Genomic DNA, 25,234 nt, shown 5'->3' on the forward strand with positions numbered 1-25,234 from the left:
TTGTAAAAAATATATTTTATTTTAATTAAGCAATAATTTTATAAGATACGTTAAAAAATCACATCGGTATTAGATTTATATTCGACCTAAGTAACATTAGAGGATAATTAGGTTTTGAAGCAATGTTAGGGGTATATTTTCACTCTTTTTAGTGATGATAAGTACGATGAAGACAGTTTCGTATAACATACAATCACATATATAATTAGATTTAGTTTCTATATATAAAAACAATTATACATCTTGATGAATGTATTAATGTTCGATCTAATATTAGTGATTGTATTGGAATTAAATAAAGCTTAGACTAAACCCTATGTGATTTAACGTTTTTTGTTTAGTTATCTTATATAGTATACACAATAAAATTATGTACAATTTTAGCATTCATTTTATATTGTTTTATTAGAGTGTCCAATGTAATTCGATCAATAGCGTCCATTCTTTTCTCTATCTGAATATTTTCCAGATAATTTACTAACTGAATAGCGATCGCTGTACCGGTCATCTCCATATTTTTCTTCAGCTTTATAATGTATTTCGGGAGACGCTCCTATCGATTTCGACCAGTGGTGGGTCCAGTACATCTCGTCGGGGTTTACTTGACTGGGGGATTTGGCATCGCGGAAGATCATTACGCAGTAGACGAGGCTACCGATCAGGGTCAGGAAACCGAAGATTAGGAAGATGATTCCGAAGATCCTAAAATACATAAAATAATATTAATTAAATTCGCTATGTATTAATAATCATAAGTTGCTCAGTATAGTTCGACAAAGGCTGTTTGATGTGGTGTTAATGTATCCATCGTTTTGGCATATTGTTGTAATAAAATATAATTAAGACTTGAAATAAAATGGTTATTTCTTCAAATTTATATTATCAGTGAAATAAATGCATATTTAAGTCATAAAAAATAGTCTCCGGTTGCATTTCTCGATATATATCAAGCTTTCAAACCTAACAGGTCAATTGAAAAGTCCCCGGTCTACCATAGTAAAACATATTTTTTTGGCAAAATTAGTTTTTTTGTTCAACATAATTCCCTTCAAGCGTGATACACTGATTATAGCGACTCTTCAAATTTTCGATACCATTTTTGTAATACGATTTGTCCTTTGCTTCAAAATAGGCCTCAGTTTCGGCGATCACCTCTTCATTCGACGAAAATTTCTTCCCAGCGAGCATTGTTTTGAGATCTGAGAACAAGAAATGGTCGCTGAAATCCAGATCTGGAGAATACGCTGGATGAGGAAGCAATTCGAAGTCCAATTCATGGATTTTTGCCACGGTGCATTGTCTAGGTGAAGCAGCACTTTCTTTTTCTTCAAATGCGGCCATTTTTCGCCGATTTCGTCCCTCAAACGGCCCAATAACGGTCCTTCCTTTTTCGAGATAGTCAATGAAAATTATTCCATGCACATGCCAAAATACAGACGCCACAACCTTGCCAGCCAACTGTTGCGTTGTTCCACGCTTCGGAGCAGGTGCATCGTGTGCAGTCCACTCGGATGACTGTTGATTGGACTTTGGAGTGAAATAATGGAGCCAGGTTTCATCCATTGTCACATATCGATGCAAAAACTCGGGTTTATTACGCTTTACTTATTACGTTATCTTCAAAAACTCCTCCAAATCATCAACTCGTGGTTGTTTTTGGTCAAAAGTGAGCTCGCGGGCACCCACTTTGCACAGAGCTTTCTCATACCCAAATATTCGTAAATGATATGATGTAGACGTTCAGTTGATATGTTCAGAGTGTCTTCTATTTCATTCAGTTTCAATTTACGGTTATGAAAAATCATTTTGTGGATTTTTTTAATGTTTTCGTCGGTAACAACCTCTTTTGTGCGTTCACTGCGTTAACTGTCTTCGGTGCTCACTTCATCACGTCTAAACTTAGCATACCAATCCTTGATGTTTGATTTTCCTGTATTTTTTCCTTTCAAAAACCAATATTTTATCAACACGTAAAATTCCTTTTTATCCATTTTTTTTCGCAATAACAAAAATTGGTGCCCTCAAAATGCTATAATTCACAAAATAATGATCCGACAGCTGTCAAATTTATACACACATCTTTTGAGGCTTAGGGCTAAATATAAAATATATGGATTTAATTCTAGTGACGCCATCTAGGTATCAGGCCGGATACTTTTCAATTGAACTGTTATCTGTACTTCTAGCTACTGAAATCATATGCCACAGATAGATAATTTACTGTGAAATTGGGCGACGAACTGTACAACTGTACAAACAGTAGGTCTCCAACATATTTGAACCAATTAGTGGATGTTTTAGTACAAGAATGAGATAACATTCCTTTGGAAACTACTCAGACACTCTACGAATATAATTTGTGAATAATGGCAGCTGTTTTAAATGTAAATGTTGGCTCACTATTTTAACAATAAATAAATATTGGGTATATGTCAGATGTTCGTATTATTTTATCAATCCCCTGTATCTACAATATTTATTATTCATATGTATTTAAATTAAACTTACCAGACAATTAATGGCTCGAAGAACTGAATGACAATGACGAAACCGAGCGTGACCAGGATTATGCCCAAGTTAAGCAACAGCATCAGGCAACACATACCCTTGATGTTGGGACAAAAAGGATTGGGGGCGGCCATAGCTTCTACAGTCATCCCCGCTTTCCTGGATCCCCTACCCGTCTTCACCGTGCTGCGGCTAGTCCTGCTGACCACCGACGGCGCAACCCCAGATCTGTAGGAGTAATGACTAGGCGCTCTGGCTCTGGAGGTGCGACTAGAAGAAAACAAAGATTAGAGTGAGCGTATACAATGTCGGTAATTTTATTACCTAATTTCCGAAGGTGCCCTGTACGCTCCACTGGTGACGTAAATATCAGAACCGGTGTCATCATATCTGCTTCCTCTACTTAGAGCAGAGGGCGCTCGCGATGAAGTGTAACCGTTCTGTCTAGGGCTGCTGTTACTCAAATATCCTCTACTATTTCGTTCGTTCACTATCGTGTATGGCTGCAACGTATAGAAACATATTTATTTTTAATAGATTTACCAGTCATTTTATTCAAATGACATCAAGCTTCAAAGCTATACATGATATATTTTATATTTTGCGAAACTAACACCGTCATAGATTTATACCTCTTCGAAAATGACGAAGTTTTGTCCCTGAAAACGTGCATTTGTATATTCTATGAAGGTATAAAACCTCAAAATCAAAATGCAATCTGGACATCCAGTTTTCCATTACTTTTTGCACATCTTGAGCAATATGTTTAAAAATTATCCTTTTATTATTCTATTAGTTGTTGGTCTGGGTAATCATATTTTTGTTATTTTCGATTCCGATTAAGAAAATACATCCTATTAAAAAATAATAAAATGTTGATGCTGTTCGCTTTAGTTAAGGTATCAAAGTATAAAATAATGCTTGAAAGCCCACGATAATTAATTTCTCTTTTGTTTTAGATGTCAATAATAAAAACTGAAAGCAATTCTATTGTTTTTGGAGTAAACTACAAGGATCATTTGCAAACTGAAAATAATCAACTTACCACTGAAGTATATTCGGATAGAGTTCGTTCGGATGGTGCCCTGTGGCTTTCCTCGCCATCAGAGTAGGCAGCGCTTCTTGACACGTGTACCGGCGTTGGGGACTCGTTATGCCTGAACGGTGAAGCGATGTAGTGATTCTTTCCAACTTTTCGAGCCATCTTTTATAAAATTTTCAAGAAAATTATGTGTTACTTAATATTCTGAAATCAAGAAGGTTTCTATTAAGAAAAATCTTTCCAGATTATTTTATACGTTATAATATAATGGTTATAATATAAGTATAATATAAATATAATGTAAATAACATGGTTTGTATAGTCGTTCCAATAAATTGCAACTTTTTTCCATTAAAATAAAATAATTTTCTAGTGAAATAAAAGTTTTTTAAAGGTTTGAATTTCTTTTGTGTTTTATTTTGCTCAATTTTGTGTAAACAGCAACAAATAACAAAGCATCGTTGGTGGAAAATTATATTTTATTTAAATTATATTTATGCTATGTGCTAATGTGATTTTTGTTGTGAAAACTGTATATTAATCCCAACAACAAAAACTTAGTATGTTTATAACATAGCGATTTTGTTGGACTTCCATATCAAGGTACATCCATATAAACTGAAAACATAAATAATTGTAGTTTTCAATCCAATTGAACCTCATGTGAGATCGGTATCTATTACAATAGCTATATAAATATAGTTCTTAAGTGAAAGAGGGACGTTCTTTGTTAGAGCCAATAATACATTGTACTCTTACATTAGCTGAGTAGAATTTTAATGTTTATGAAGATTAATCTCAAATAAACTAAAACAACACGTCGTTTATCTAAAATCGAATTCAGTTACTGCTAAAAAAGCAGAGAAAGTAGGGCCAAGATGGGGAATACTTTGAAAAATGATAATATATATAATATTTCGTAATAAAGCCTTGAATAAACAAAAACAACTCAAAATTAACCCTGTTTTTAACTGTTTTTATAAAAACTAAACGAATTTTGAATTAAAATAAACACGGATCCTGCTCCACAATATTCACGTGACCAAATTAATTGTACTTTTTGAAAATAAAATAAACAGAACATAAACACAACAAAAAATGGAAGTCATGGAAATTAACAAGCGTTTTGTTTTTATTCTTTGATCGGAAATACTTTCTCATTAGTGGACCTTTACCCAAAAAATGCTGCAATACAGTAATAGATTTGCAACGCATGAACGAAGTTAAACCTACAAAAACTACAGGTTGTTACAATTAAGTTAAGTATATTTTAAGACAATTTTCGCTGCATATTTAACAACTATCTGAATATTAGCTGTTTGTTTCCAAATAAATAACAGATGAAATAAGAAAATTGAACTTTATCCGTTAAAATAAATACCAACTAAATAGTGAAATGAATACATGTTATATGTACTCAATGACAAAAAACATAGTTGCATGTTTTAAAGTCTCCTTTTACCAACGATGGTTTATCTGGACTGGACGTACAGTTTAACGTGGGCTCAGAACCACGGTCCTCGGCATTAAGCCTATCGACTGGCGAGTGACCAACTTAGAAATCATCCCAGAAGACATCCAGTCTTACCCAGCTAAGTTACTGGCGGGATTGGGATCATTTTCCTTGTTGGATTTTGCACACTTGTCTAGGACAATCATAAATATTAAACCCAACAGGATTCGAACCATTGACTATCACAACAGTAGGTGGACCGTCTTGTCACCTTTACCACTGCGCCAACCGAGCCGGCACAAAAAAGATACTGATAACGCATCTTAATAAAAAAAATTGTTACAAAGCCAATTAAGCAAAATCAGATGTATTTTTGTAACCTGGTAGAGGGAAAATATTAAGAATAATTTTAAAAAGTAATGAGGTAGTAAATTTAAAACAAACAATTTTGATGTATCGGACATACAGTACTTCGAACCAGTGTTAGTTTTATATAGAATTAATGGACAAATATCAACTCTAGGCTAGAATAATATTTGGGTTGTATTTGATTTGCACACGAAATCACTTACTGAAACGTTATGAAAATGTTTATAGCTCAGGAGAAAATATGGGTATAGGTTAATGCATTGCCTTATGGAATATGAATAAGTTCACATATATTGGAATGTAAAGAATTTCAAAGGTGACTTGGAGGCTTTGGTTGTTTTTTACTAATCTTGATATGTTAAAATTTTTAGCTGATTTTATGTTTTATTTAGGATGGTTGGAGGTTTTCTAAACGCTCATACTGGCTCCTTGTTGCTCTTGGTGCTGACTTTTAGACTTCCCAGCTTACAATAACATTCTGAGGTACGCCTGAATATATAGGATGTACATTAGCATATTTATTGCTTTGTTTAATATAATAATAATAAATCTATATTCATATCATAATGAAAGGTCTCAGGACAATTTCTCTCTTAGTATGTATAGCTTTGGCGCTTCCAACCGTATTTCTTTTCCGTCTGTTCCATAATTTCACTAATCTTTTTTGCAATGCAAATGTTTATATAAATAAAACAATAGAAGTCGCGAAGGAGAAAGTGATTTAATGCTTCCTAAGTGACTTCTGCTATCCCTCGTCCGAATAAATTGATAAACAATCGAATAGCAACCGTAATGACACATGGGGTTCGACGACTCGATATTTTTTGGGTCAGAGATTAACTTTAATGCTTTTTACATGCAAAAATGTTGTTTGCTTCAAATTTTAATGCACGTTTCTGAAGGGTAATGACAGTATAATAGCTCTATTATTCGTTAGGCATGTAATTTTGTCTAGTGGATCACGTTTCTTAACTTGTATTAATTGTAATTGTTGTGCCGTTCTGTTTAGTTTTTATAATAATATTCCTCGAAGCTTTCTTTTTGGGAGAGCATATCTGATTTCTTTTCTCTCTACGATGAAACAAGTTCTCACTGTAAAATATTATGTTATAGATGCGATGAATTTATAAAACAAATAGACTCAAACGTTTCTATTAATAATAATATATATTAGCAGTTTTCCTTTCTAACATTCGTTGACTTTTTGCATACGACTTATGATATTTTAAAGCGGTTTTTGAGTGAAGGGAAGTGAGTAGACTAAAACGTTTTTAATCATCCGATCTGATGATCTATAATAGAATAGAGATATAAAATCTTTTACCTGTCATGTTACTAATGTTAATAATAATTATCATAAGAAATATTTATTGAGCATTGAATAGATTGTTGGATCAGTAAGGGTATTTACAAATGTATGGTTGTTCCACAATGTTTTTTTTTTGTTCTAGCCTAAAACCAGAAGGGTGGAATGCATGATGCATACTTGGTCACGGAGACTTGACCTGGAGAGACAAGTTGGACCGAGCTATATTGTTGAGCCCTGTCGGTCGCTACTGCTACTGCGGGATATGACACTCGCTAACCGGGAAGCCGATATTGGGCACCAGGACCCGGCGAAAAAATAGATAGTGAAACTAACTATAGATTCGCGAACTTGAGTTAACGCACAACTGGATAATGTAGTGTGAGAGAAAAAGCTATGACTGCAGCGACGGATGAGGTCGTTTCAGCCTGGAAAGTCCAGCATGTCGACCAGTTCGCGAACAAGCGCGTTTTCATAAGAACTTGATCTGAGTTGTAGTTTGTGGAAGAATTGACATATAAAGTGCTTGATTCCTGGAGTGTCAGCTTCCCTGTGAATTTGATTATTTCCGGCAAACCATGGAGCGTTTAAGATTCTCCCGAGGAGCTTATTTCGGAAAACTTGAAGCCGTTTCATCTGGTTGGCTGTAACAAACTTGAAGTAGACATTAGGTCCGTAGAGGAGTACGGGCCGAATTAACATCTCGTAAAATAAGCATTTGACAATGTTTTCTAATATACTATTATTTTTAATTTCTGAAGAGACAGGTTTCAAAAGAGTTGCTATTAATACTCTCTTTTACAACATTTATTTTGTAGGATGTTGAGTTCGAAGAAGTAAGAGTGATACATCGAAAATAAAACAAGGATTTATAGTTGTAAAAGTGCTTTTTTCGTTATGATTTACGTCAGTTTAATACTTCAATTTGGAAGGCATTCAAAGTACTCAGCAACAATAATTAATCTTTTTTTACGAACGAATATTTGAAAGAATTTGGATTTTGAAGCCCGAACACCTGAAATCGATCGCCAACTGTGACGATATTTCATGAAGAAAGTCTTGCGGTACCAACAACAGCTTATTGGTTGAGAAGTAGACACATTCCTCCTCCAGTAGTAGATATTTTAATACAAGATCACACCTGTAGAACCTCAATCCCATGTATAATTACAAGTAACGTATAAAATCTTTTATATTCTTTTTGAAATGACACTCGATTGTGTTTTGTTCTACTGTTAGTGAAAGCGATGCCTATATATGACAGATAACATTCTAAAATGGCGATGAATACCATTATTTCCAAATAAGATTAATTTATATTGATCATCCAAAGACCTATTGTCTTAGTTCCTCAATAAAGATAAAATATTTAAAAAAATTGAACCTCGGTTTTCGCTACCTAGTCTAGCTGATTTGAGATTTATTCTAGCCAGAGTAGAATAACAACAAAAAGTCGTTCTTCCTGCCGGGAATCGAATCCGCTATCTCAGCGTGTGAGCTGAACGCGACTACCAAAGAAGCAGATGTCTACAATGTTTCTACGGCTTCTCATATAATATGGTTACTGCTTAAAAAGCAAACAACGGTTATTACACTGAACGACTTTGTTAAGCACACTCTTACTATAAACTTCCCAAAGACAGATTAACTAAATTGAGTTTCAAAGTATACAATTAATTAGTCTGTACGCCCCCATAATATTTAAAGAAAAATCCTCTAACTCTTAACCGTTGAGGAGTTGTGTCTTCCATTACATCAGCTCAGCATTAACATTACATTTCCCTCGATTTCATCGGATTCTGCCATCAGAATCTAATTTAGTTTTAATAAAGCTACTTCGGAAGTTCACTCTTTCGAATAAAAAAACAATTTTGAAGATCGGTCTACAATTGACTGAGAAAACATACATAAAAAATATATACAGTTGAACATAGAACCTCCCCCTTTTCTTTGAAGTCGGTAAAAAAAAAGAAACAAATCATTCATTGAGAGAATAATGACTCGACCTGATCTTCAACAATAAAAAAATACAAAATATTTCTTGACCCAGTTAATTAAATCTACTCTCGTTGACTGAGAAAAAAAAACATTAACATTCTAAGTCTTATGGATTATTACGTCGCCGGTTATACCGGTTATTTCATATTTCAATATGTAATGCTGATAAACAGTCCGACATTTACTCCACTTTAATCTTAGAAAGTACTACGGCCATTGTTTAATGTAGAACAATGGTATTCCCAAAGTATTTGGCAAATATTAAAAACAAATCTGAGGTAATATATTATTTGCATTGAAATGTTACTGATGAGATTATATAGTAACAGGCCAATTGAAAAGTCCCCGGCCTACCATAGTAAAACACATTTTTTTGGCAAATTTTAAGTGGCAAAGCTTTTTTTATTCAACATAATTCCCTTCAAGGGTGATACACTGATTTTAGCGACCCTCCAACTTTTCTATACTATTTTTGTAGTATGATTTGTCCTTTGTTTCAAAATAGGTCTCGATCACCTATTCATTCGACGAAAATTTCTTCCCAGCAAGCATTCTTTTGAAATTTGGGAACAGAAAATAGTCGCTGGGGGCCATATCTGGAGAATACGGTGGATGAGGAAGCAATTTGAAGCCCAATTCATGTATTTTTTCCATTATTTTCACTGACTTGTGACATGGTGCATTGTCTTGGTGAAGCAGCACTTTCTTTTTCTTCAAATGCGGTTATTTTTTGGCGATTTCGTCCTTGAAACGGTTCAAAAGCGCTATGTAATAATCGCTGTTGATGGTCCTTCCTTTTTCAAGGTAGTCAATGAAATTGAATAAATTATTCCATGCGTATCCCAAAATATAGGCGCCATAACCTTGCCAGTTGACTGTTGCGTTTTCCCACGCTTTGGATGACACTCGGATGACTGTCCATTGGACTTCGGAGTGAAACGATGGAGCCATGTTTCATCCATTGTCACATATCGATAGAAAAACTCGGGTTTATTACGCTTGATCATCTTCAAACACTGTTCCGAATCATCAACTCGTCGTTGTCTTTGGTCAAAAGTGAGCTCGCGCGGCACTCACTTTGCACAGAGCTGTCTCATACCCAAATATTCGTGAATGATATGATGTACAGGTTTAGTTGATATCTTCAGAGTGTCTGCTATTTTATTCAATTCCGATTTATGGTCATTCAAAATGTTTTTGTGGATTTTTTTATGTTTTCTTCTGTAACAACCTCTTTTGGGCGTCCACTACGTTCTCCGTCTTCGGTGCTCATTTCACCACGTCTAAACTTAGCAACTCAGTATCAAGCCAAGTTTTTGCTTCAACTATATTTTTCCCTACAAATAGCAATATTTTATCAACACGCGTAATTCCTTTTTATCAAATTTTTTTCACAATAACAGTGGAATACAGTGGACATTCCTTAGCAATTGGATATACTTCTTGCCAGTTTAGAAGTTAGTTTTAATTATTTTAGTGGTTTAGTAAGTACAGGACATAAGGTTCATAAGTTAGAAGACCTGAAGGATTCGCTGGTGAAAAAGCTGGTCAATTCGGTGGAAAAAAAAAACGGATATTCGAACGGTCAAATATGTAACGCTAAGTAATTAAATATCGAGATGTTTTAAATAACTAATCAATTATTGAATCTAACAAAATTTTCTCACTATTCGAAGAAAAAACCTTATTATATTGTTATAATGCAGGTTTTCTTTCACATCCCTCAACATTTGGTAATATGATTAATACCGCTGCAGTAAACGTTGAAAATGAAGATGAATTGCCTTTGTTTTTATGATTGTAGATCTAAATATTTGTTGGTTTCACAATATAAACATATTTAAACAAATTCGGCTTTTCACATATAAACAACTATTTCTATGAAAAATATGTTATTTATTATATATTATTTATCTTTTCACTGCATATTTGTGTCGTTGATTATCAGTCATAAAGCCAATTTGGACCAAAAGGAGTATAAGTATAAGATACACTAAGTGACCCAAGATTTTGTGATCCACAACAACGTAGAAGCAATACAGCTACTGCTAATATTGAAAATTAAGATGAATTGCCTGTTTTTATTATTGTAAATCAATTAAGTTTACGTGTTGCTGCTGCAAACTCCAACACTTCTCTTCAAGGGAAATTGAAAGATACTCTATGGTCATGTAATGCTTTTTTATGCATATTCATAATTCTACAGGTTAGAGTTACTCAAGTAATAGATATTTATGATTGTGAGTGAATTCACACTGATTCCAACAATTGTTGAGTTGGACAGAGTATTTTCAATTTTTTTGTTGGAAATCAATAGCACCCTTTGTTTCTTTTATATTGTAGTAGATATTTTAATATCATCTCTTGAGCTAAACTTTTGGTAACAATATCAAATTCGATTCTATTTTAAAATTAGATTTTAAGATGCAAAATAAATTTATTAAATGTAACTATATAACTAATTATATATTTACAAAACTATAAATATTTGTTGATTTTATAATATAAAAATACCTAAATAAATTCGGCTTTTCACATATAAACAACTATTTCTATGAAAAGTATGTTATTTATTATATATTATTTATCTTTTCACTGCATATTTGTGTCGTTGATTATCAGTCATAAAGCCAATTTGGACCAAAAGGAGTATAAGTATGGGATACACTAAGTGATCCAAGATTTTGTGATCCACAACAACGTAGAAGCAATACAGCTACTGCTAATATTGAAAATTAAGATGAATTGCCTGTTTTTATTATTGTAAATCAATTAAATTTACGTGTTGCTGCTGCAAACTCCAACACTTCTCTTCAAGGGAAATTGAAAGATACTCTATGGTCAAGTAATGCTTTTTTATGCATATTCATAATTCTACAGGTTAGAATTACTCAAGTAATAGATATATTTTTTTTTGGCCTGGAACCTGGTAGGGCAATCCTGTTACGGATACCTGGTCGGGAAGACCCGCAAGAATAAGCGAGTTGGACTGGTTATGTGGAGGCTGCCTCTGGGCTACCCACTAAACCCCACCCTATCAGCTGATCCAATGACCCTAACTGATACGGTAATAGATATTTATGATTGTGAGTGAATTCACATTGATTCCAACAATTGTTGAGTTGAACAGAGTATTTTCAATTTTTTTGTTGAAAATCGATAGCACCCTTTGTTTCTTTTATATTGTAATAGATATTTTAATATCATCTCTTGAGTTAAACTTTTGGTAACAATATTAAATTCGGTTCTATTTTAAAATTAGATTTTAAGATGCAAAATAAATTTATTAAATATAACTATATAACTAATTATATATTTACAAAACTATAAATATTTGTTGATTTTATAATATAAAAATACCTAAATAAATTCGGCTTTTCACATATAAACAATTATTTCTAGGGAAAATATGTTATTTTTGTATGTTATTTCTTATCTTATCTTATCACTGCATATTTATATCGTTGAATAATGTATATGATTAATTTCAAATTTAGTTTAGTTAAGTAAAATTAACTTTACAATTAACTGTGTAAAAATATGTTATATATTATATATTTTGCAATATTAATCCCATATTGATATGTTAAATTGAATTTTAAACGATATTGAGTGATACGTCAAGGAATCAAGGAAGAATCCTAATTAATAAAATAAACAACCTGACAGAAAAAATAAAAAATAAAAAAATTAAAATAAAAAATAATAATATAAAGTAATGATAAAATAAATGAAATTATATTTCAGTTAAAAAAAAATAACGTATTTACGGAGCCTGGGAAACGGCATCATAAAAGATACTGCTGGCTAGATTCTCAAGCTTTACTCTTTCTTGTTTTCCCATTACCGAATTAACAGATTCTAGGAAACGTTGTTACGCAAAACTAAGAAAAGGCGTTCGTGTGAAACGGGTCGGAGCATCCTTCCAAAGAAATCGTTTTGGTTTTCGCGGGTTAATTCGTCTAGTTGACGACCATTTTCGCTCGAGAAATTCGACCGAGAAAGAACAAAAGAAGAAAAGCGGTTACGAAACCAGAAATTATTCCGTTTCCTCTCTCGAAATATACGAATTGTGCCAAATATATTAGACCTATAAATTAGTTTGAATGATTTCTTTTCATTTGAAGCTATTTTTTGAAAAATTGATAGAATATATTTTTGATGTCGAATATATTTAGGAATAAGTATCAGACTCAATGTCAATCAACTGTACCGGTTAGCCGGAAGATACCCTCAACTTGACCTAAAATCAAAGAGATTGGTTTATCAGTCAATCATAAAGTCAATTTGGACCAAATGGGGTGCAAATATAGGGTTAACTAAAACATCAAACCAACCATAGTAATCTAACGCACTCAAAACAAAGTTCCACGATTAATTACCAATGCTTATTGCTATGCACCATGACCTCGGAATTAAATGGATACAGGAAGTGCTCCGAGATTTCGCCTTAAAACATGAAATAATGTTGCTAAATCACAGCAACGCGGAAGCAACACAGCTACTGGACAACAGGTAGGAAATCAGAAAGTTGAAGCGAACCAAACCACACGAAATTATTTAGTGTATAATTTAGTGTTTAACTTTAGCTCAGGTTAGTTTTATTTTAATTTGGGAAATACATACTGATTATTGTACTGTATTAATCCCGTACTCGTCTGGCTGGCGTATTAATGCAAATACAACAGAACAGTAGTACTAAGATTATATTAAGCATATCTAATGCAAATAAAGAAGGCAATTGGTTGCTAATAATTGAAAGTTTTTGTTCTGGTAATATCAATATTTTATCAATAATCATATATATGCTAATTTACGAAATCAATTCAAAGCAAGGGCAAAAATATTTAACGACGTTTCTAAAATAAGAATATTCATACTCTCTTAAAACTAAAAATATGGGGATGCATATATATGGAAATTATATGTATTGATGTTTTAAATATTGTCCAGTAAATCTAATTATTTTATATTATATATATATATATATATATATATATATATATATATATATATATATATCATATTATTACGATCATAATTAGTAGGACTTTTGAAGAGTTTTATTAAGGCACCATTTATTTATCATATTCAGGTAATAATACATACTGCTGATTTTGGCTAAACCCTTGTTTACAAATATTCATTCATTTCAGGTGATTAACCTTTAGTTATACCACTAAGAATGTATAAATAATCCTAAAAATATTAATGGTTTATGAGGAAAAACATTTTTATCGATATGGTATACAGATATCATCAGTGAATTGAAACGATTTTAAATAAATAATTAGAGCTATAGCTTGATAAATTGTCATATAATATTAGATAATGTAATATTTCAACACTAACAAATATCTTGCGTGGTCAGTAATATAGTCATAAAAGTATAAAAAAACAATAGGAGTATAAAACAATGATGGTCAATTAATGTTAGGTGACAAATAATTATGTAGCGACCTTGGGGCATGTCGAATTTTACATCGTGGAATAACTGTCTTCAAAATACCCAGAAATATAATCCCAGATGTTGAACACGGGCGGGGTGCCAGCAGCACCAATTAGAACCCGATAACGAATAGCTGGCGGCAACCCCGAGACGTTTATCTGGGATGTTATTGAAGGGTATTTCGATTCATTCAGTGCTCAACCATCGTTTGGTTTAAACGTGCCACCATCGACTGCCCAAGCCTCGTCTCCAGGTAACACCGCTGCCATCCGTTTTATCTAATTGTATTTTTCACTTTTTTTTATATAACCAATAAATAACGGTCACATAATGTAAACACCACTGTTTCATTTCGTTTTACCTCCATTCACCGATGATATTAATAAAGCTATAAAAATTGACGACCTGACAGTCGCAGAGTCACAGCGATAAGACGATTCTCATACTGTTGCAGATTCGAATACCGTGTCTATACACAAATTGTAAAGTGCGACAAGAAATAATAATCCTAGTCAGTAAATTTCGAATTTCTTCTAGGATAGTTCCTAAAATGGTCAAGTTAAAGTGGTAGTATCTAGCATTCCAACTTCAATAAAACTCAATATTTAGATTCCTCCTATAAGATAATCAAAGAATGCTGAGAACTAATCAACCGTGTCAATTTATATAAAATTTTGTTTTCATTTTTTAAAATTTAAGTGACATTTTGACACCTGATAAGTTTACCTAGTTTCTTTTTTCAATTAAAATATTAATTTAAACAAATATGTATTGATACCTATATATAATACTTGATATTTTGATGTTGAAAATCAAATAGAAGATAAATAATGAAAAACTGGAGGATACATTTAAACTAGGGGTATTGGCCACCGAAAAAATATCGATATTTCAATATAAAAAAAGATATCGATATATTGTTTTCGATATTTTTAAAAAAATATCGATATTTTTTTTGCTATAAGTATAAGAAAAATAAATATATAAGAAAAAATAAAAATTGTGATAAACCTTTAAATAATCTAATTCTTAATCTATTCAGAAAAAATATCGGCTAAAAAAATCGATATATCGGCCAAAAATTTAACATCTTGTCTTCATATATATTTCTTTTACTGATTATTAATCAGTTCGACAGGGATGTCTAAATATAATTAAAAGATATTGTATCATTTACGACATCATTTACCCTAAAATTAGTATTTTTAATAAGAAATTGGGAATTGTTCTCCTAAATGAAACAGAAAATTATCTCTGAAAGCCCAATTGTTACTTATTTGAAACCTTCTCTCCCTAAAAAGCATTATTTGAAATACCTTGGTTAAGTTGCACACTAATATCGAGACAGAAATATATGAAATCGAATAAAGGCATTTAATATGCAATAGAAGACCAAATGCTAATAGAAAAATTCGAATTTATTTCCTATGAGCAGAACTGGCCAAAATACAGTCTTTGTAATTTTTTAATTAAATTCCAAATTACATAACACTATCTGGTATATATTTAAAATTCGAAAAACAAAATTTATTAAAAAAATATAAAATAAAAGATACTGTTACGAATTAATAACACCACTTATGACTTTGAAACAAAAGAGAAACTTTATTTACATCTATGCTCTTTTATACATTTTTGAACAGACTCGATACAAATTACACCGCCCTCTACTCATTCTTCTTCTTCTCTTTTACACTGTCTCTTGTATCGATATAAATCATATATTTAACAGATACAATATCTCTTAATTATATTTAGACATCCCTGTCGAACTGATTAATAATCAGTAAAAGAATAATTTCCTTTTATGAAGACAAGATGTTTAAATTAGGGATGCAGAAAAAATATCGATATTTTTGGCCGATATATCGATTTCTTTTAGCCGATATTTTTTCTGAATAAATTAAGAATTAGATTAAAATTAAAATTAAAGGTTTATCACAATTTTTATTTTTTCTTATATATTTATTTTTCTTATACTTGTAGCAAAAAAATATAGCAATAGCAATAGTCGATGTAGCAATATATCGATATTTTTTTAAATATTGAAATATCGATATTTTTTCGGTGGCCAATACCCCTAGTTTAAATGTATGCTCCAGTTTTTCATTATTTATCTTCTATTTGATTTCCAACATCAAAATATCAAGTATTATATATAGGTATCAATTCATACTTGTTTAAATTAATATTTTAATTGAAAAAAGAAACTAGGTAAACTTATCAGGTGTCAAAATGTCACTTAAATTTTAAAAAACGAAAACCAAATTTTATATAAATTGACACGATTGATTAGTTCTCAGCATTCTTTGATTATCTTATAGGAGGAATCTAAATATTGATTTTTATTGAAGTTGGAATGCTAGATACTATCACTTTAACTTGACCAATTTAGGAACTATCCTAGAGGAAACTCCAAATTTACTGACTAGGATTATTATTTCTTGTCGCACTTTACACTTTGTGTATAGACACGGTATTCGAATCTGCAACAGTATGAGAATCGTCTTATCGCTGTTACTCTGCGACTGTCAAGTCGACAATTTTTATAGCTTTATTAATATTAATCATTTCGTGTTTATTTAAATGAATGGAAATTCTATCGTAAACTAGGTATTACATAAACTTATGTAATACCTAGCTTACCTTTGCCACTGCGCCACCAACCGACTATAATTTATTTTGATCAGTATTTTTATTTGTTTAGGATTTTAAACTGTTCTATATATGTAATTGATAATATGCGTCGCAAATTGCACCATATATAGCGAATGTCTTGTATAAAACAAAATAAATATTATGTTTCCACAACCGTAGCGATGACATCACTCTGAAGCACATGTTAACCTTGATAGTCGTTATGACTGAACATTTAAGTCTCGCTAAACCATTAAATGCAGGGTATGTATTTAGTATGTATTTTAAGAAGACTGGTTATCAATCTTGCATTTAAATTGTTGGTATTGTTTTTATGACCTTCGAGATTATCGTACCTTCACCGAATGCAAAAGGTCAGTAATAACAAATAAATAAATAAAGATATCCCAACGATGTCTTTAATTAGATGGTTAATAAGAGGACTGCAACATTCCATCAAATCCAGGATTTTAACAAGTGAATGGGGAAAAATGACAAAATTGTCTATTAGATGTCATCAATGAGACTGGCAATTTTAGAAATGAACACGATATGCGGGAAATCCATATTTTTAGATCCTAGATTTAAAAATGCAGGATTTGGTATTGTAAATAATGTTGAGGCGATACAAAAAGTTATCACAAAAGAGGTATCTTCCATTCTAACTTCAAAAAATACAAATATAGGTCCACAATTCGAATTTCAATACAAAACTACTGACCAAGGATGTATTGACATCTGGAGATATTTTGATAAAAAAATGGCTAGAATGAAAGAAGTAATTACTCCAAGTACTGCAGCAACTTTACAGATTTAGCAGTATTTGGAAATACCATTTATTGGGCGTTTAGAAAACCCATTGGATTTTTAGCAAACCCATAAAATGAAACTACCTGAATTATATCAGTTACACGTAAAATATTCCTCAATACCCGCAACATCTGTCCCCTGGGAACGAGCTTTTTCAAAATCTGGGCAAATAATTAACAATCGAAGAAACCGCCTCACGGGCGAAAAGTTGAACATGATAATATACACAGTACTTTAAAGATATTTTTGTTCAAAAATAAATAAAACTATTTAAAAAGGGTCTGGTAGTTATTGTACGATCATTTTTAGGTTCATCATGGATTAGATTTTTCATTGATTAGATATACGTTTACATTTTATTTAGTAGTTATGGTTATTGAAAATCATTAGTTCTTAGGTTTTATTTAAGTTATATTGTACTATTTATATTTATTATGCTATGTTATTTAAAAATAGCAATTAATATATTAAAACACGAAAAAACATTTGTGGTGTTATTATTCCATTACTTTTTACACATCCACAGAACATTCAGTATAAAAGTAATCCTACTTCCTTTAAAATTATATTATTTATTACGTGATAATAGAAATTAGTAATTTTTTTAATCTTTTCTTTCAAGAATTCGTACATCTTGGTCTGACATCACGAATGGAAAAAAACAGTCGAACCGTGCAATAATAGTAATTACTATTTTCAGTCACTTTTTTTGTTGACTATCGACTGTTTCGACTGTTTTGCGACTATCGACTGTTTCGACTGTTTTCAGTCGATAATTCCCAACGCTAGTTTGAACGATAATGTAAAGGAACTAGGCGGGATTGCTGCTTCTTTTTAATTGTATGATTGTTACCCTTGCGAATATTTATTAACAGAAATAATAACCACGAATGGCAACATTGTTGATTTTTCTTCAGGGGTTGTATTTGCCAGATGTGATGAAGTCTTCAAACTGATCATTTGGTAGTAGTTAAAATAATATTGTAAATAGGTTCAAGTAGGTATTATGCTATATTTTGTGTATATATTAGAATATAAAATATGTATAGTAGATAGTTTAAATAAGTTTTTTGTTTATTTTTATGTTGTTATTATAACGATTATTATGTACATATTTTGTTTTACAAGTGGTGATTTTGACACCGAAGGCAAAGGGCGTTCTTGGACACAGACCAAGCAAAGTCCAAAAAAGCCCTGCGTAAAATACGAGCAAAAATACCACAATGTTATTCTTCAGCATCTTGCAAAATCAGTGAAAACATACTTGGAAATATTAAAATGGGAAGTGTGTAAAACCGAGTTTTATTTGTTCGATTGATATTTTGTCGATTTTTTTTTCCTAAAATATGACAATAAATTTCCTTGAATGCTACAGATTAGGATTCAAGGAAATCATAAATTATTCGAGGAAATCATAAATCATTCCGAATATATCCAGTACTTGGAATTCCCTCTCCTAGTTCTATGTTTTAGACCTTTTAATTTTTGGGTGGTTGAAGTGTCGTGAAGTGTGTAAAACCGAGTTTTATTTGTTCGATTGATATCTTATCGTTTTTTTTCCTAAAATATGACAATAAATTTACTTGAATGATACAGATATGTAGGATTCAAGGAAATCATAAATCGTTCCGAATATATCCAGTACTTAGAATTCCCTCTCTTAGTTCTATGTTTTAGACGTTTTAATTTTTATGTTGATATTTCTTCGGGGGCTGTATTTGCCAGATGTGATCATATCCTAGGGATGTTCACCTAGGGAACTTCATAAAAGTCTATTCCTAAAGACGCGACGGCCAGGGTCACTACGGTCTCATCGTCCAGTTTATTTTATTGTGTTTTGTGCCGTCCAAGCTGAGTTTTATCAAATTAAATTCGATTAAATCTTTTTACTTATAATTCTCTACTCATTATGCTCTACTGATTTATTTATTTATCCATTCATCGTTATATATTTTATTCTACTCAATTTTATTATTTCATAATTCTTAGACTATGGCAAATCAAGGATAATAGTTTTATGGTTGCTAAACTAACGTCAAAGTGGCTAAAGTAACTAATGCGTAGTTATGATCTATGGATAACTTGAAACATACATAAACGCTACCGAAAGTGGTTTCTGCTGGCTCTTGGTGGCAGCGTATCTAGCTTGTATTTTTTCCTTATACGCATTGCAGGTCGATCATAGCTGGAACTAGAGAAGTGTGCTAACTGTACTGTTTATTTATTTATTTTGAGAATTTAGCTTAATCCTAGCGAGGCCTATTAACCATAGTGGCAGCAGATCTCGCGCGTTACTCCCCTTGATCTCTTGCACGTCATTATTGTTATGCACATGTCATTCTTAATCCAAGCACAGTTAATCATTGCTATCAATTATCGTTATTATCCATTATTTGTTGTTTGTTGGCTATATACATCCATTATATGTGGTTTATTGACTATCTGAAGCATACATAAACACCACCAAATGTGGTTCCTGCCAGCTCTTGGTGACAGCGTATCTAGCGTGTTTACCTTTGGCTTTTTCCCTTGTACGCATTGCACGTTCATCATAGTCGGAGTTAGGAGAAGTGAGTGCACATAGCAATGGAGTTGCTTATTTATTGATTGACACATTTACATATGTACTTTATCATTGCTGTCAGTTACTGTTATTGTCTGTTTTATAAGGATTCTCTGTTTTATACTAACCATCCTGGTTAATCTATCATTTTATTGCCTACCATTGTCATCGTCTTTATTTGTCACTGTTATACTAATATAAATGCCAGTCTATTGACTACCAGTACCGTTATATTTTAATTACCTGACAATAGAAGCACCTATCTACGTAATATGTCAATTATATTTTAATTTCACGTTTGTACGTTTTATTATGTTTGCAGAATTATCACCCGACCACCACGACCATCTAGATCTCGCACGCCTATTTGCATTATTTATTTTGCCATTTATTGAGTAAGCTTTTGATCGGGTTTGGCATTTGGGATTAATCTGTAAGATGAGCAAATTGTTACCGCGTAACTATTGTCAATTGCTGGAGTCATATTTATTCGGAAGAAAATTTAGAGTATCGCACGAAATGGCGTCCTCGACATTTAAAAATATCTCGGCTGGAGTTCCACAAGGTAGCGTCTTAGGACCTCTCCTGTATCTGCTCTACACTGCTGACATTCCAACAACAAAAGAAACACTTCTTGGAACCTTTGCTGATGACACAGTTATTATGGCAAAAGATATATCTCTGCCTAGGGCAATAGAAAAAGTGCAAGTGGCAGTCAACAAAATCTACAAATGGACAAAAGATTGGAAAATTCAACTTAATAGCTCCAAATCTGTCCACGTTAATTTTGCATTAAGGCGAAATAATAAAAACTTAATTATATCACTCAATGGATGCCCGATTCCTCAAGCAGAATCAGCAAAATACCTTGGAATTCATCTTGACGGTAAATTGGAAGCATCACGTTAGACAAAAAGCAAAACACATTAGAACCAAAATAAAACAACTATATTGGTTAGTCGGAAGATACTCTCAACTTGATCTAAAATCAAAGAGGTTGATCTATAATACAATTATAAAGCCAATTTGGACCTATAGGGTGCAAATATGGGGTTGCACTAAAAATTCGAATCAGTTAGTCATACAGCGCTGTCAAAACAAGATTCTTCGATTGATTACCAATGCCTATCGCTATGTAACCAATGAAGAACTGCACGATGACCTGGAAATCAAATGGATTTGCGAAGTTGTGCAGGATTTCGCCTTGAAACACGAAAGAAGATTACTAAATCATTCTAACGTGGAAGCAATACAACTGCTGGACAGCGCACAGGATGTCAGGAGATTGAAACGAACAAAACCATATGAACTTGTGTGAACATTTAGTGTGTATTATTATTGTAAACTATAGCTGTAAGTTAATAATTAATAAATAATCGTAATTGAATTGAAGAATCGTAATTTATAATTGAGGAATACATACTGATGTATTTTCTCGCACTCGTCTTGCTTGCTAATTAATCCAAGCACATAGGAAAAGTAGTAATAAATTAATTGTAATAATAATAATAATTAAAATTGTACTAAGCGTATCTAATAAAGATGTTATAAAAAAAATTATTGAGTAAGTAGTTGTTATATCATTTATTTTGATCTCTGTTTTTATATATTTAAGATGTTATATAATTTTATTTTACGCAGTAGGTTTAAAAACAACCCTACAAGTGTTACCCCATCTGCCATATTCTTCAGACCTCGCTCCTTCTGATTACTATTTGTTCCAGCATACGAGTCATAACCTGTCTGTGCAGCTTCACTTCTTATGAATGATCACGATCGTTCTTTCGAGGAATTTGCAAATTGCTTGAAAAGTGAGAAAAAGTACTTTGAATAAAATACATTGTGTTTTTCACAATGAAGCTTTAAATTAAAACTAATATATTATCCCTAATCACATTTAAAAATGTAATACCCATTATGGCCATGTCAAGTTTTTCCTTCTCTTAGAACGAATCAAAATTCTAATCATTCCGGTATAACGGTGAACTGTTACGAACGTTACAAATGCTGATTTTTCTGCTGAAAAGACCCGTTGTAGCCAGACTTTTACGCTGCCGACGAACAATAATAATGTGGGTGGTGATTAGAAACGATACGAAGTATCAAACTGCGAGGCAACACAGTTTTATTTGAAAAAGATAATTAACATTACTAAAATAACTCACTATATGAATTTTAAAACTATTTTTTCAAAAATAATTTTAATGATTAACAAACGTTATAATACCGAAAATTTACCATATTTTAATAAAGATTGAAAAGGTTATTTTTCATTGAAAAAACATTCAGCTTATTTTGCATTCTTTCGGGCTGCCTACTATCGAAATTCTTGGAAAATGACTGTTCTTGAAGGCTGTACAAAATGTTTTGTCTGTAGATATTCCTTGTTAATAGCTACATATTATTCTCCACTAAATATAATTAAAGAAAAAAGATATGTTTGGATAAATTAATAAAAATTTAATTTTCTCATTATATATAACTCATCAAACATCAGTAAAATATCAATTTTGGTTTATAGCTAACCTAATTTTTGTCATTGATAGCAGTTTACAATACCCTCTATTGGTTTATTTTTGCGTTTTATTTCGGCATTGACAACACTATTGTCATTGACATTGTCAATATATGTCATGATTAAATCATTGCTCTTATATAATCATAAAAATATAGTTATTATAAACTTTATATTCTCGGTATATGTATATATTTTTTGATAAAGATAATTTTCATCTAAAATAAATTTTCATTCAGTAAAATACTGTTTTGTGCATGTTTTCAGTCCTTTCAAAACATAAATGGTACGTACTATAAAATTATATAAAAACAATTGAGATTTGGTCTAATTTTGACTATCACTTCGCATAGATAAATTTGTACTGTTTTGGCTTGCAACAATGTAGCTTCAGTAACATTACAAAAAAATAATAACAAAAGACCCTTCAATAAGTATTGTGTTTAACTAAAAAAAAACTTTTATACAATATTCAACTTTATTCATTAAGATATTCTTGTTCAAAAGGATCTTTAACAATCACTTCCTTATTATTGCAGAAACGCTAAATTGACATCATCATCATCATGGAGTAATATACTCTGTGATTGTCATTAAACTTTGACATGTGTCATTTGTTATATGTCAAACCCGAAGCTTATTAACTGTTTTAGTAAATTTAACTGTAAGTACATGTATTCAATGATACAATTTAGTCAAATAAAATTTCTACATATTATCAGAACATGTGTTTGACATTATTCATTACAACGATTTAAATTTTCTTTAAGCCCAGTACCTAACCTAACTTTTTATCGACAGTATTATATGTGAATTGCTAATTTTTGACCCTGATCTTTCTCGGAATATAATTTCTTTCTATATTGAACGCTTAGTATTGGAATGTTAAAATTAGAAAGGTGCATATATGCCAAAACCGTTTGACATTATGTAAGGCAATGGTATTAAATCAGAATTATTTAATACAGAGCTGATGTCGGACCAAGAAAGTTTGAGTGCAAAACAGTTAATGAGTCAATGAAATACATAAAAAGTGAAACTCGTACTGTTATGCAATCTATTCTAAGTGGGACACCGTAATCAATAATTCTTTAATTACGGTTTTTATAAGATACCTATGTATATAAGATGAATAATGTAAGTGTTGTAGAATGTAATCAAATGATTTGCATTCGAGTTGCAAATGAATGTTTATAATTGTAAATTTTATTTGGTGTGAAACTCGAGATTGGAAATTGTTATTAGCGAAAGACTTAATATATTAGCTTTAATGTTTATTCACCGCTTTTATGTTGTTTTTATATTTTAAGTAGTGGTGTCATGATATATAATATATTCTGCCTGAGGTTTAATATATTTTTAATTGTCAATATAGCTATTTCAGTTTATGTCTATGATGATACATATTAAATCCTATTCTACTTATCAAAATTTGGCGGTGATATTGGTTTATTTATTTTTTATTTAAAAAACGCTTGGTAAGTATAGTTTTGACTTTCTGGCTTTCGTTGATCCTCATAATTTCACTTAGGATGAGTTGAAAGTGCTTGGAATGAAGTTAATATTTAAACTAAGTGGTAAGAATATTATTTTTCCTAATTTTGTTACTTTCAATGTCATTTTAATCATTCTGTTGTCTTAGTCATATTGTAATTTGGTAAATTATTAATAATTCGTTCTAGTGGTTGCAATATTTTATTTCGTAGTTATGATTATATTCACATAATTAAAACAATTTGGGTATAATCATTATCCGCGTATACATTAGATATTTATAGATAGTTGTTAATATTAACGTTTTTAATTAGATATAAAAATATAACTATTTGCAATGTTATTAAAATTATATGCATTTATAATGTTTGTGTATTTCACGACTCTTCTATTGCTAACAATGTTAGTTAATTGTTATAATAGTTAATTTTAACGAGTTGGAGACAATTGAATTGGTTTCCGCGTATTTAAATTTCTGACTTTGCTTTGCTTTCTGTGAGCTGAAGGTTATTTTTATGTCTCGATTGTTCACGATGTTAGTTAATTATTTAGTTAATATTACGTACTGATTATCAAACTTCCAAATCGGTACAGAACTCCGTATACGTACGTATCACGTCATCGTCGAATCTGAAATGGGTGGAAGGCTGTGTGACTTAAATGTCAACAAAGGTAAAACGAAACGGTGAAGCGCATTCACCATCAGCTGGAAGAGTTCGGCCCTTCGGCCAAGACCAGCAAGCACATGTCACTGATATGGACAAACCGAACCACCGTGTGGTAAAAAAGAACTCTCACTTTTCGCGACAAACAATCGACACCTGCGTGGGTATATAGACGCGTGGTCAACCATCGACTGTGCTTTACCTTACAAAGGTAGGTTTGATGATGGTTGAGGTTACCTGGTGCTGGTTAAGCGTGGGGAATTATTCTTGTTACGTCATGGCCTACGAAGGCTGCCAAGTGGATCTAGTGATTCGTAGAAGTGGCGACCGATGGCTACGGGTCGTTGGCGAATTCTTTCTGGTCAGGTGTACAATAGACATCATGTAGATTGTCATTTGACGAAAGATCACGTCCTTACATTTAT

The 25,234-nt window shown here is 31.8% G+C and overlaps 1 protein-coding gene across 4 annotated transcripts; it reads right to left on the bottom strand.

Moving 5' to 3' along the window:
- On the bottom strand, positions 1-25,006 carry LOC143198600 (uncharacterized). Of its 4 annotated transcripts, none has more exons than XM_076407918.1 (5): positions 24,755-25,006; positions 3,554-3,754; positions 2,833-3,011; positions 2,509-2,778; positions 1-702 (listed from the first exon to the last, which is right to left on the bottom strand). In XM_076407918.1, exons 2-5 carry the CDS (start codon positions 3,710-3,712, stop codon positions 429-431), a joined length of 882 nt encoding a protein of 293 aa, XP_076264033.1. In that variant the 5' UTR covers positions 3,713-3,754; positions 24,755-25,006; the 3' UTR covers positions 1-428. The 4 variants fall into 4 exon arrangements, with proteins under 4 accessions (XP_076264033.1, XP_076264032.1, XP_076264035.1 ...); XM_076407917.1 differs by having other exon boundaries at positions 24,711-25,004; XM_076407920.1 differs by having other exon boundaries at positions 3,554-3,712; positions 24,755-24,896.
- Positions 25,007-25,234: the final 228 nt, after the last annotated feature.

Source organism: Rhynchophorus ferrugineus, unplaced genomic scaffold (assembly GCF_030347505.1).
Source record: "Rhynchophorus ferrugineus isolate W39M unplaced genomic scaffold, kcgeb_rfMv2 rfM6, whole genome shotgun sequence".
In the NCBI taxonomy this organism is placed as follows: Eukaryota; Metazoa; Arthropoda; class Insecta; order Coleoptera; family Curculionidae; genus Rhynchophorus; species Rhynchophorus ferrugineus.